Below are 14,506 nucleotides of genomic sequence, written 5' to 3'. Positions count from 1 at the left end.
TATTGTTCGTATAGTATGTACGTAACTATTGAATAATAACAATGATGATAATGACAATAATGACAACGATAATGATGGCGATGATAGTGATAATAATAATGATGATGATGATCATGCTGATGCTGATGCTGATGATGTTGATGATGCTGTTGTTGCCGTTGCTGATGATGATGATGAGGATGACGACGGCGATGATAACGATGATGATAATAATAATAATAATAATAATAATAATAATAATAATAATAATAATAATAATAATAATAATAATAATAATAACAACGACAATTAATAACTAATGACCAGTAATCAATAATAGTATTTAACAAATAATCAATAATCAATAATAGTATTTAATGAATAATCATTATGTTTTATATTTATATATTTATACGTATAGATTATACTAGGTAGTCGGTTTGCCGTATGGTAAATTGTTAGATGTTTTTAGTTTGCACTATCTTTGCGTGTGCGATGTCCGATGCATTTTTCGATTCGACATCGATTTCTATATTTACGAAATGCTATCGAAAATATTGTCATCGATTTGATATTAATTCCGATCAATGGAGGTTTAAAGATAGTTCATTGTAAACGTAATGCTTTCGAAATCGGAATTTATGAAAGTTTCGTCGATTAGAGAAAATCCATTTGCGTCTAAAATTGTCGTTAATTTGGATCGAATCAAAGAATTTCGTTGGTAAAATCAAAAGGAAACAAATGATCTCGTGGCGAACGTTGCGTAATCAGGAAAATGCATCGGACAAACGCGACCCTTTGTTGGCCGATTGCGTTAATGATCGTAATCCAATATGACGATTAACGAGAAAACACGACGATGCAACTCGAAAATGTCGTATTGAATTTGATCAACTATTCGGCTATGGTAATTACTTAGTTTTTGTTTTTTTTTTTTGTAATTAATTAGAGCGTATTTAGGCCTGCGGGCTACTTTTTCAGCGACTCGCTGTGAATCCCATTGACAGAAGTAAGATTTCTTTTGATTCGATAAAGGAAGAAAGATAAAACAAGGTTTTTTCCGCTAAAATAGTCTCTCCGTTGTTTTCCTCGATATCCGTCGGTCCTCCTCTACCCCTCTTTGATTCGTATAAAAACATCAGTATTTATGGTTTTTCTTCGCTTCTTTTCTAAATTACGTTACAATATCGTACAGTGTACAGTGTATAGCATATTTTTAATTCTTTCCCTATATTTGACTTGTGTACACGTAAATATTTTCCTGTTCCAATCGCCTCTAACAATAAGTAGTTTCTTGTACCGACACGATTAACATATTTTTTTTAGCCAGCTATATACACGTACTTGGGCTGTATGATATTTACACAAGTTTATTATCGTTGAGAATTATTCTTCGCATTTTGTGCTCATGTTGATCTCGAGCAACGAATCGTCATTTTAGAATACGGAGGACCGGCGGCGCGTATTTTGCGATTATTATACATTAAATTACATACATAGAGTCACAGTTAGTTGCGCGAAAACTCGAACCGTTATCGCGATAATTATCATTTTTAAAAATTTTCTCCGAGCGTTCCGCCGTTGCTTCACACGATTTTTTCCGATTCAACGAATGAGAAAAGTATTATATATCTGATAGCAATTCGTTATTTTTCCGTTCCTTTTTACGTACTTTTTCTTCTTCTTTTTTTCTATTATATTCTTTGACTCGAATGCACCCGGCGCCTGGCACCGCGATAGAAGATCGTTTAGAGTCCTTTGTACGGACTTGTAATAAATCACTCTGGAACTTCTGCCGGCTACTGGAATCAATTACACTACCTCTCGATCATTCTCCACCGTGTTCGATGATATCGTGTATAATAATAGGCAAAAGTTGCAGAAGGAATCATCGCGAGCAGAGATTGCGTATTCATTCCTTCATTGGCAAATTCTACGTACTTTTGTTACCGTTCTGGTCTCGTCGAACTATTTTATCTATCTCTGTTACCTATTTGCGGCATCGTGATGGCGATTACTTGTTCCACTCTATGCTAAAGCGTTCTTCTTCTCCTCGACGAAACGAGCTCTATCGCGCGACCTCTGGCGTAGCTCAAACAAAGCAGAATGTAGAGCAAAGAAAAGAATTTTTAGAAATATACGCTAATAGGAATATCCGTCTGGTCGCATTGAAAATAGATCGGCGGAGCGGAACGTTTCTATGCTATAGAATTTATCAAACTGCTCTTCGTTATTGCCAATACGAACAAACATACGTACGTTGTATATCGGATTAGTCAATAAGAATCTTTCGAAATCCAGATCTCGCTTTCTTTCCTTTTCTTTCACGGAGGGGAAAGAAATAAGGAATTGAGGTGAAAGATGGAGAGGTTCAAGCGGAAGCGTTCCCCTTGAAAAATGTTCATCCTCGAACTGGAAAAGCGCCGCGTGACGAAGAATCCTCGATAACGATGAAATACATTTAGTTCTTAAATCGCGCGTTCACCTGAACGGAGCGGCAATTTCACGGACGTCGCTTTTACTTGGAAATATATATTAGGCGCGAAATATGTACGAGGTGTGTTGCAAACAAATTATCGTCCGTTCGACCGAGTCGTTATCATTTACGAACATGTTATCGTATCGACGCAATTAGGTATGTATATTTGAAAATTTGAAGAGAGGGAAACGTTCCTTGACTTGTATTTATTTGAATGGTAAAAACGCGTTTGAAAGAGAGGATATCGAGGAAATTTGAGCGCCGATTCTTCCGCGAATCGGAAATCAAGATATTTTAAACGAATCTTCGATCTTAAATCGATTAGGCTCAGCAAGCTCGTTTACGTTTCCTTCTGTTCGTTTCTTTTCGTTTCGCTTCGTTTCGCTCCATTTCGTTTTATTTCGTCCCATCTAATTTCACTTCATTTCGTCCCATTTCATTTCGTTTCATTTCATTTTACAATCTCGTGAGCCGCGATAGGTGCGGGTGACAACGTATATACAAACGTACGACGATACCGTCTCTAAAGTATTTCTATACATGCTACGTATGTATATATTTATATATGCATGTACTTATATATACGTATGTATAGTATGTATAATGTTATTATACATAATGCATTGAAATCGCGATCGCAGTGAGTTTAACGCGGCCAGGTGGACGCGTACACATATACGCATATACTTTCGTATGATTTATTATTTCCAAACCTGCTAGTTAGCGAATCCAGAATACTTATGGGTCAGATTTATACTTTTTCTTTCTTTTTACTTTGCTTATCGTCGATTAAAAGGGGATGCTATTCCTCGATTATTACCGTTATGGTATATTTACATAATATTGTACAAGTAATGAAAAACGCGTTTCGACCAACTGCAATTTCCAAAGTAACATTGTCGCGACCCAACTAAATTCGTATTTCAACTGTAACCGCTCTCGCGTGACTTTGCCACGCTTTGCCGTTAATCCTCGAACTAGCGTAACCAAATCGAGATCCATTTCGAGACAAAAGGAAAAATAGCTAAATTTGATTGTTGCGGAAGCAGGCGAGCAAGGTATCTCTTTTGATTTTATTCATTTACGCTACAAAATAAGCGCGATTTCGGTTGCTCGGAAACCAGTCGTTTCTCCACAAAATTACCGATTACCGTAGGTAAGCTTCGTTCGTTCGCTGTCTTTCTTCTTTCGTCTTTCCTTGGAATTTTTTCGATTTTGCTCTATGAATACTCCCCCCCTCTCTCTCTCTCTCTCTTATTCTTGTTCTTAAACACAGACGACAGAGTAATCGACTAATTCTCTAAATGCGCAAGTAAGGTAGAAATACGTGGTGCTCCGTAGGTTCGAAGACACAAAACGATTCAACGGGTAGAGAACAAATTATTCTCGGGTATCAGTGGGAGCAAGTTGCTCGATACCGACAAAAAACACGACAAGAAGATTCGTTGGCAAAGCGCCAGCGATACTAAGATGGAAACAGTCCGGTTGGAAAGGGAGGAAAGGCGTGCCTGTCGTCGATCGAAAGCAGGAAAAAAGAAAGGAAAGCAGATTTAGCCGATTGGAAGACTCCGAGTAGAGAATTTTCTTTATCATTTGCAATTTTCGTAGAGGCAACTTCTTTTACGAAGCTGTTGTTGTAAGAAAGTTTCGAAAGGATAGGAAACGGAATTCTCTTGGCCAATAATTTACCTTACTATCTTTCCTTCGTTCCTTTCGTTCACACACAGCGAAAATCATTGATTTCAAACGATCACCGAGCAAATAGACAGAGGGAGAGAGATCATCGAGGCAATAGGCAGAAAGAAAAATTGTTTGATCGGTCGATTCTTTGATGAATCGATAACGCATTCTACGTACATGTATATATGTCTATCTGATATTTTGGGGAATATCGTATGTACACACACAAAATACACGCGTGTACGTGTACGCGCGCGGTGTCATTCTACTTACAGTAATAGTTATTACAGGTAATTAGTGATTAAATCTTAATTAAAACTTAGCCTGCGTTCGTGCAAGTTTCCTTTCTACTGTCGCGAGGAACACGGGAGATGGCGAGAACGGAAGAAAGAAACGCACGGTTTTTCGAGTTTGCTCTTCGTTTACTCGGGAATGGCGGGCGCTTCGTGCTCTTCGATTTCCTCTTCGGTTGATAGATCGTTCGTTCGTTCATCGGCCAGCCGCGGTTCCTTCTTTGACTCTAGAACTGTCTTCTCCCCGTCGCCGTTTCGACGGGATCTGTGTACGTTTTCGCAGCGTTGCGTTAATTTCGCGTTTATCCTGTCGACGTTTCGTCATGCTACGGGTAAGCTGAATATTATTTATTTTATGTATGCGGAATCGTGCATCGTCGTGTCCTCGGAATCACACGTTTGTTCGCGGTTCACTTCTAGGAAAATTGCGTTACACCGTTTGGAAGATCTCGATGTAGAAAATGAGACAAAGGTACACGGAGAATAGTGGCCTCCTGGAAAAGTCGTCTCCTGGAAGAAAGGATTACAAATTCCACGCTTGCTGTCGCACTTGGATTCTACAAAAGTAATGATAAAGAGCAGAGAGAAAGGAGCGGAGAAGAAAGAGAAAGGATTACGAGACGCGGAATGGATAGGAATTGCTCCGTTAGTGGAGTTTAGGAAGAAATTTCGATGTAGAGAGGACCGATGCTTGAAACGCTAAGCGCGACCTTCGTCGGTAGCCGTGTTGGAAGAATAGAAGCGTATTCTCGTGTAAAATCGATGGCGGAGCCGCGAGGAAAATAGAGCGCGTGAGATACACGTAGGAATGCACCTTCGATACGGCGAGAGCGCACCTGAACGCGTCCTGGCGGTCGTTTAATTTCGATCGCCAGTTGGTACCGCAGTCGGAAGGATTTTAATACGACTGCGACGAACTCTGCATTCGCTGTCGTGCCATAAAATTTTACGACGTTCTCCGCGCGTTCTTACGAACAACCATCATCGTAGACGAAGCGAATGAAATCCAATATCTTTCCTCGAGCGTTCGTACGAACGATAGATCTTATCCGGAGAACAACGAAGAACGGTTCGGCAGTTTAGAATCGTTGGCGAAGGAACAACGTTTCGCCTTCTTTCTCCTATCATCTTAGCGATGCCATTAACTGATAATTTTGAAATTGCAAACAACCGTCCTTAGAACAAATCCGCCACGTCGACCATCCGTTTCTCTTGTACCACGAACGGACTATCGATCGAGCATTCCATCCGCGTAGTCAATGTCGATCAGTTTACCGCTGATAAATCAGTCGCGCTCAACCGAATGCAATTTGCAATTCTGTCGGGACTCGATGCAGAAGACCGCCATGATTTCTGTCAATTTGCCGTCGATGCAACGTATCGACGTGTACGCGCCTTGTGCGAAAATGTATTGTACTTCCGATCACCGAATGGGCCAATCCGTTTTTCTTTTTCCAAATAAATCGAGTAAATAAAAACAGAGATATACGTCTGTATTTGTGGGAACGATCGCGTCTGGAGTTGCGTCGCGCGACGAACGGAACGACGATCGTCGAGGAGATTTATTCGCGGTGATCGCTACGATAATATCGGACGGATGTTCCAGGATGGCCGAGCTGCTGGTCGGTCCCACGGCGTTTAAATCTCCGCAATTTGTACGAATGCAATCGACTCTGCAGTAGCTGCACCGCATTACAAACATGCGCACGTATAAGCGGCCGCAGAGTATATAGATCGAATTGCGGCTCGCATTACCGTACCTGTTGGTAGACAGTTGCAGCACCAATAACGGCAAGATTGAAAGGAAGTCGTGCCCCCGAAATGAAAGCCTGGCAAATGCGTCGACCGACGGTCCACAGAACGTTTCTAGCCTTTCCGAAAATCCGCAGACATCGCGTCAATTTTTCTACAAATTTTCGTCAGCGCGAATGCGATCGTTCGACGATGATACAAAGTTCGCTGAGCTAAAGGATAACGATCGTTTGTGCGATGATATTTTCAGCGAATAGCGCGCGGATTATCCTGTCGCGGGTAGATTAAACGTCCAGGGGCCGAGTGCGTTTCGCGATAACGTGCAGGTCCACGGCGGTGATCTCGCTTGTAAAATAAAAGCACCGATGCAGTGACCTATATTGCCGTGGCGTTAATCAAAAACTAGAACGTACGGGAAGAGCGTGTACGCTGTCTGCCTGCCATCAAATTCTATTTTGTAGCGTATTTTTTTTCCTCTCAGGTGCAACGGGTCGATCAAATTAGTGGCGCGTTACGCTGTACTTACGTTACGTTCCCCGTTGATCCCCATGGAAATTCTAAGTTTCAAGAACCAACTACGAGACAGACGAATAAATTTGCGATACCCGAGTGAAATTGCAAACGCGGAATAAAGCGCGGTACGAGCGTGATTTTACATTGGTCGCGTGAGTAGTCGCTGTCGGAGTAGGTCAGACGATTTACGAGGGACCAATTGATGGTTTTAGGATGTTGGCGTCGTTCTTACAACTAGAAGCGTCTTGCTCGACCGAGAGCGTGTCGCGCGTCGCGTGTCCCGTACCTGGAAACGTGCGATACGCGTAGTAACTTTCGATTCGGAGCGTACGTTATATCTTTACGATTGCTATTTTCATGTATTGCGACTCCACCAACGATATCAACCACGGTCGCGTTCTCGATTCGCGAGGACTTTGTCGATCGCGTTCTCGAAAGACTGAGAATAGAGGAACGACTAAAATTGCAGAACGATAAAACGACACTCGTCGGTGATCGATTACGTCGATTCAAGGAGATCTTCGAGTCCTTTGTCTAGCGTACAGTTTCTGCCGCGTCCCCTCCTCTAAGGAACGACGTAGATTTGTCTCTCGATCTACAAGATCTTTCTCACTAGCGAACCGGTGACAAGACGATCGTGTATAGTGGGTCGATCGAGCGCCCTCCGCTGCATTGATATGTGTCTGTCTCGCTTCGAATCGCCTCGAGATATCAACGAACGATGCCATTGATTCGTTTACACGCTTTAGAAGGTCGTCGATCGTTTCGCTGGTCCGTATTCGCGTTCCATTGGCCTCTTCCCGGACGATCGAGAACGATCCAAAGAGCTAACTGCGGAAGCTAGACGAAGCCCCTGGGGTCGATCATCTCCGGCACACTGTTCGCATTCGATTGAATCGCGATCCTATGACTGAACAGGGTACCGATTAGCAGCAGGCTCAACATCAGGAACAGATGTCCTCCGTCGGTTACTCTCGTACCGCTACATGCCATCTTCTGACTAAGTTCCAGTTTCGCTGCAACAGAAAACAATGAAAAATTGCCTTAGATTCAACGACGACGACGACGCGACGGTACGCTTTCGATTTTTAAACATGTCACGAGAACACATAGATCTACGCAGTGTGAATAATATTAATAGCTCGTTGCGAGTAACTACCAGTCCCCTGAACAGCATTTCATAAAACGTTCGGAACAATGGGACCAAGGAGATAGATGTGAAAGAACGAGCGGAAAATTCGTTCCTTCGACGATGAAACCGTATCAATCCAACGAATATGAAAGTAATAAAAGAGAGATGCTGCCTCTGCTGTGTTCGACGGTCGCCGAGAGGACGCGAAGAGCGTGCTTTGATATCGTGGATTACGCAACAAAGAATTCGTTTAACTTGGCGCGGAATGACCGGTGCGTCGCGTGAGATCTTGCCGTTACGACTGGCAACCGAGAAACTCGATTAAAACGGATAATAGTTGTCGTTCGTATCGCTCGTCGACCGATTAACCTTAGTTAATCAAAGAATTTTCCCGTGACAACGGCGTCTCTTCTCTTCGAGACTTTCACTTGGATTCGTTGGGTTTCGTATCGGTCGAATTGGAATTGCACGCGCGTCAAAGTCGTGAGTCGCGTAGATTGCGCGTTGCGTTTTTCTATATGGGAGCCGAAGGAATCGGCGATTAACGGATCCACGCATCTTCGTGGCTTTGTGGACGATGATGCATGTATCAGGTGTACGCACACGTGCGCACGTTTGCGCGCACAGACGTGCCGCGGCGGCATCGATCCACTTTGCCGAGCGGCCAGTTCCACCCCCGCACCCTCGTCTACCCTGCTCGTCCGTTCGTTCGTTTCGTTCCTGGGTGCCGCGATCAAAACCCCTACCTTTCGTCGAGCCAGCTGCCCCTCCGACTTTATCACTGTTTTGTTTTCGAGGCGCGAGCACCGATCAAATTTGCCCACCAGTCAGCCCGACGTCCACCGACCCGCTATGCTTTCTCCGTCCGCTTCTTTTTCCGCTTCCACTTCGTCTCCTAGCAACTTGGATGAATTCGCGTTGCAACCACGAACGCAAACCGACTACTAATAAAAGGGAGAAACGTGTGGCGAACACCTGGACGTGCCAGTATTCCCGGGAGTACCGATGCTCGATTTTGCGATCGATTGGAAAAGTTCTCGGCAAACTGCGAGAGGAACCGAACTCGTAATCAAACTCCAAGTTTCTCCTTCGCAATTCTCCCTCGACATATTTTCGTTTAATTACTTTGCAAGAGTAAGCGTCGTCGAGTATCGGTCAACGAATTGTCCAACAACTTTCTTAACGAACGACCGAACGATCAGCGACAAATGATCTACGAGCAAGAAGGTTCGCTTCGAAAAATGTTTATCCCGTTTCCAGTTAATTATTTGGACAAATTCACGAGCCTCGGTGCAATTGCTCTCTATGATAATTCGAGCAGCGACGATCGACAGCCAATAGCGATACGTATATGCTGCTGCAATCGTCAACGCTGACTATTATCGTACCGTTCTGTTTCCTCTTCTTCGTGACGACGGACGATCAATCAGTATGTTTAGAGAGGCTACGCGTGTCATTGTTTTCGCGATCGAGCACCCGTGTACAGTAATTAATTGCGATCTATCTATTGGACAACTCGTTAGTTGTTAATTCCTGCTAAAATATTAGATATCTCCGCGGAGATATATTAAGATTCACACGGGAAAGATACAGCTTGCGTATATATATACATATCCGTATACTTTAATGCACATACAAAGCAAGTTAAAGAAAGAAAATAAAAGGCAAAGTAGGATAGGAGTAAAGGATAGAAATGTTTGAATCAAACTATGGATGGAGCAGTCGTTATGCTAACAGACTATACAAGAATGATGACGCCATGACTTTATTTTTAGCAATACGAGTTCAATAATTGAGTGATACTTTATTATATAATTACCGCGTGTGCTCGATATATACGGATTTCCCTGTGTATCGTTATTACATTCAATTACTTGATGATACCCGATTAAGAAAATCGTTTTCTCCTTTTTAGTATATTTTTAAATAAAAGTCGTTTAAACAAATTTTTTCAACTTACATATTTTACTTTTGTCTCGATGTTTAGTCATTTCCCGATGTACATCGACTTTCTATTGCATACCAGTACAAAAATTCAACGTTTATTGTGAATAATGTACCTAAAACTGTATTCTTGGACTCAATAAACTTTAAATCCCATCGACTTTCTATTGCGAGATAAAAAGATCTTTCCACGTTTCAGCCTAATAAATTCAGCTAGATAGGCAATTATTTCCAATAAAACAATTGTCAATTTTTTGAAATTACGTATGTCGTATTACGATCGAAAAGAAGCGTGTGTTTCAAATTTCAGTTTTCTAGCTGTTCGAGAAGCGAGTGAAATTTCGATTATAAAATTCCAACTAGCCAGACGGACAGACAAGTAGTAGAGAGGTAGGTTAAATAAAAACCATCGAAATAAATTCGAAGAGTGCGAAGAATACGAAACGTTCTTTTAAAATTTTAAACGACACGGTTACGCGTGCCTAGTTCCTAATGGAACTGTCGCCGTAACAACTGCTTGGGGATACACGAAGGTTGTTGCGTTCGCGCAGTAATTTTCAAATTTCATTCGAAACCTTCTTACTTCGTAACGTCTAGTAACTGGAAATCATCGTAAGCGAGAGAAGCAAGACAATTTCGGCATCTTCGCTAAGAGAAGCGAATCGATTCGAACTTGATAGCCGTAGATTTTCGTATCTTTCAATTTGATCGCTTATATATTCGATGTATTTCGATTTTCCTCTGATATGTTTTTATCGGCGATTCGAAAATATTCGAATAAATACCCGCGATTCGTTTCCGCTTTTGATCGATTACGCGTCCTATAGTTATCGTTATGGTCGCGATTCCATTATCGCCCGTACACGGCCAACGTCGATGTTTCGATGGATTTTGGACGGAAGTCAAAACGGTGGTGGCCAGCGTAAATATACTTTTATAAGGGATCGTTAACGCGAGATAACGGCATTATCGTGAATGTAATAGCGGCCCGATCCGAGCGGGTTCCAGGTTGGCGCCGTATCAACGGCAGTTCTGCGGCGCATACATAGATTACGGGGAACGTGTCCGATAGAAGGGTGCATTTAACTCCGTGACGTCACGGCTGCGGTAGACACCGGAATTGGTCTCACGGTTACGATAGCGTTACGCCAATGGCTCGAATTCGGATCGTTAGCGATGATGAAAATGACACCTTCGTCCGCTCCCGTCCGCTCTGCGGACTCGTACCGCGTTACCGTTACACGGTGCACCCGTACGCTGCTCGCCTAAAACCTCCGTTCATTTTACGAGGCGATAAATCCTCGTTTAAAAGCAACCGAGAACGTCACCGTGCGTGATCGATTAGGTCGACCGCCCAAACGTACAGCGGACCCGGATTACCGGACGTTTCCTCGGAATACGCGTTTGCTCGCGATCATCGGGAAATCGGCTCGCTTATCGATGATTCGTCGATGAATTGTCGGGGCCGGAACAAGGGAAAACACGAGCAGAGTGTATCTGCGGTTACGCCAATGGTTTACCGTGTAAACGAGCCATTAGTGCTCGTGACAACGACACGTCCCCGTGCTGTACACCCTCTACCTTCATTGGCGTGCGGTTAACCTTTCCAAGCTCACCGACGTAATTATAAAGCAATGCCGCGACGTCGTTGTTCTATTTACAGTGCCGATGCGCCAGACCAGAGAATCGCATCTGCCGCATATGCAGACATTTTATTTAACCGCGCAACGTTTCGTCCTAATTCTCCGATCCAGTCGCGAAACGCAACCGTCCTCCCTTACCTTACTTATCCTCGTAAATGTAAAAGAGCCGTATGTTCTCGTCGAAGGAAAAACTCGTTTACGGGTAGCTGCTCCGCGCCATCGTCGGCTAACGAGGCGAATCATGTTGTTTATCGTAAGGCGAATCTCCGAAAAGTTTAAAAACCTCAGACTTCGGCCGAGTCGTAGCGGTCGCGTGTACTCGCGAGTGAAGCAGAGCTTTGACGATTCTGTCGAAAGAGATCTGGATACTCGCTGCAGCTGCAGGCACGATGGATGTTAATTGGAAAGAGGAGGAAAAAGAGACAAAAAACAATCGACCAGAGGAGCGTTGGAAGAAGATACAGCACCGCGGCAGCAATTTTCCGCTGCACCGCCGCGCCGTTTTTATCCGCCGCGATATCATCCCCTCTTTGCTTCGTCCATCTGCCCCGCTAAACCATTCACCGGATATTCCACCGACTAACGCAGCCACCCCTTTGTATTTTCTTTTCTCGTCCCCTTTGTTCTACCATCCTATCGAGATCTTTGAGTCGCAACTGCTGACGGATTGCTCCTCGACGCTGTTCGATTCTTGATTCGATCGCGAGTAGTTTATCCGTCGCGGATAAGCGAATAAATTCGCTGCGACCGTCATCCCTATCCTCGGCTCTCCAAATCGCTGCACGTCTCTTCCGTTTGCCCGCGAGCTTCTCCGCTGGAATTCCATTTTCCATCTTGGTGAGTCGGTATCGTTGAATTTTCCTCGTTGAATTTTTCTTATCGTTCGAATTACCGCTGCTGACGCATTCGTCGCTAGTGAACGACGAAGAAACAAACACGAGCGTTCGATCGTTCTTTTTTTTCTCTTCACTAAACTAACGAAACGTTGACGAAACGTTTATCGAGAAGTAGTTACGACATTCTGGTGCTTTGGGAAGATTTTCCAAGAAACATCGTCTGAAATCGGTGCCACTGAAAATTGGCACGTCTCTCCGATTCGACGATTTCTTTGCGAATGGTGCCTGGCCAACGACGACGACGACAACGGTGCCGATATTGTTCGGGACAAAGAAGAAGCGGATAGAGATTATTCTTTGAATAGATATCGATGGTTGGCTCGCAGCCATTCCTTTTCCGCGACCTAACGTTTCTCCAAAGGCACGGTGTACGCGAGCTAAGCACTCTCGATTGATAGCTCATCTCGGAGTCAATGGGATACGAAATTGCTTCTCGAAGGAGAGAACTTCTCGGTAATCTTCATCCTCCGACTCTCGTAGATTTAGCCAAAATTCCATTAATCAAACGAAATTAATCGTTAAATAAGTCTGTCCGGGAATTTGCAGCGAACGTTGTCAACGGATCGGTCATATCGGACCCGAGTGTCTCTATTTTGTCGACAGTTGCGCAGAGTGAAAAAATGTTTGTCTCAAGGATGTTGAAACGTCTAGGAACGTTCAAATCAACAATCGTTGCAAAATAGTCGACCTGAGACATAGTATAGTCAGCGTTGCACTTGAATTTGCATCGTTCACTCAGACTTGTATCGAGCGAGTCCTGTCTCGCGAAGCGTCTCACACGACGCTCGAAGGTCACTGTTTCGCGATGAGAAATACAGGAAATCTTGTGTCTCGAGCAAAAAGCGAACGCGGACCTTTGGATTGCGGTAAACGCAATTACGGTGAAAGAAAAAGCCTTCTTTGGATATCTAAAACGCGATTCCTCGTGCTCTTCTACTGCTGCGACGACCGATAATCGTGGCCAATAATCGAATCTGCATAATGGACGAACCGAATACGAAGGATTAGGTTTCTTCAGGCATCTGCCTGTATTTTGTGGAATGGCACGAGGCCAGAGACCAGTCGCCCCCTCAGTCAGGAAACCACGAATATCGTCTCTATTAAATTGCACTCACTTATAATAACGTAATTGGGATGGAATAATTTGATTATAGAAAAGCTGCCAAGAAAGCAATTTCCAATTTTCAAGTCCTACCTTTCGTCGCTGTTCGCTGTTCCATTTGGTTCGATCGTGAAACGGCAGAAGAAGAAATAAAACGAGAGAAACTTGAATAGAACTTGTTAGTAGAAACGATACTTTTTTTTCAAATTCGAACGAAAATTTCGGAAAATGGTCGAAATCCGCCCGAAACAGTGCAATTCGCTTCGGTTTCATCAGAAGCGCGTGAAAAGGGCGAAAAATATGAATCGGAAAGCGAAGGACAGGAAACAGCGCGCGGAATACGTGATTTACGTTTTAAACGATTGAAACTTTTCACGCGTGACAAGCAAAAGGCTGTGGGCCGAGAAGAATTTAAGAGAGCGAAAAGTTCGGGCAAACGTTAAAACTTGGTTGGTAGCTACGACGGTCGACTGTCTCTTTCATTGGATCAAGTTCAACAATGTAGAGAAAGAGTAAAGTTCGTTGGAAAATTTCAAAAGTAGCAACCTTGACTCCGTACTTGATTTACACACGCGAATCGAATATTTTGAAAATTCCGCGTGTGTACGTATCGATACGAAATCTCCTACGCTGGCGTTCCAACGTTTGTTTCGCTATGCGAAAAGGCTCGGCTATTTTATTTTGTTTTTAATTCACCAAGTACAACGGTACCTCGTTAACGTACGTGGGTTAGATTTCCATAGAACGAAGACTGGCAGGTGTTTATTCCTCGACGAGGAATGTCTCGTTCGTTCGTTGGTCGAAAATTGAGTCTGAAAATTTTCGAGAAATTACCGCCTTCCTTCTTCGTTCGGGAGACGATTCCTTCGTGAACCGGTATGACAGATATCGCGGCTCGAATTACGAATGCTTCGTAGCCCCGGAAGCTTAATCGAGAACGACTTGCATTCGAAGTTCGGTAACGGAGCGCTCGATTAAAATCTCTCGACCGGAAAAAGTAATCGAGCCGATTGATTTGCTTTCGACGGTCCCGAACGGCCGCCTTGAGGTTAATGAAACGTATTTTCCACTCAACAGGTGTCATAGGAGATAA

The 14,506-nt window shown here is 43.5% G+C and overlaps 1 protein-coding gene across 3 annotated transcripts in view; it reads right to left on the bottom strand.

Annotated features, from left to right (window-relative positions):
* Positions 1 to 2,878: 2,878 nt before the first annotated feature.
* Positions 2,879 to 14,506, bottom strand: part of LOC117211367 (acetylcholinesterase-like) — a 35,085-nt gene continuing 23,457 nt past the window's right edge. For 2 of the 3 annotated variants that reach the window (XM_033455155.1, XM_033455156.1), the window contains one exon: positions 7,537 to 7,712. In XM_033455155.1, the coding sequence (XP_033311046.1) occupies positions 7,537 to 7,712 (176 nt within the window). Of the gene's footprint in view, positions 7,713 to 14,506 lie in introns of all 3 variants that reach the window. The other variant, XM_033455157.1, reaches the window with a different exon arrangement.

The sequence above is a fragment of the Bombus bifarius genome, unplaced genomic scaffold, assembly GCF_011952205.1.
Source record: "Bombus bifarius isolate JDL3187 unplaced genomic scaffold, Bbif_JDL3187 scf7180000008232, whole genome shotgun sequence".
Taxonomy (NCBI): domain Eukaryota; kingdom Metazoa; phylum Arthropoda; class Insecta; order Hymenoptera; family Apidae; genus Bombus; species Bombus bifarius.
This window is presented reverse-complemented; position numbering and strand designations above follow the sequence as displayed.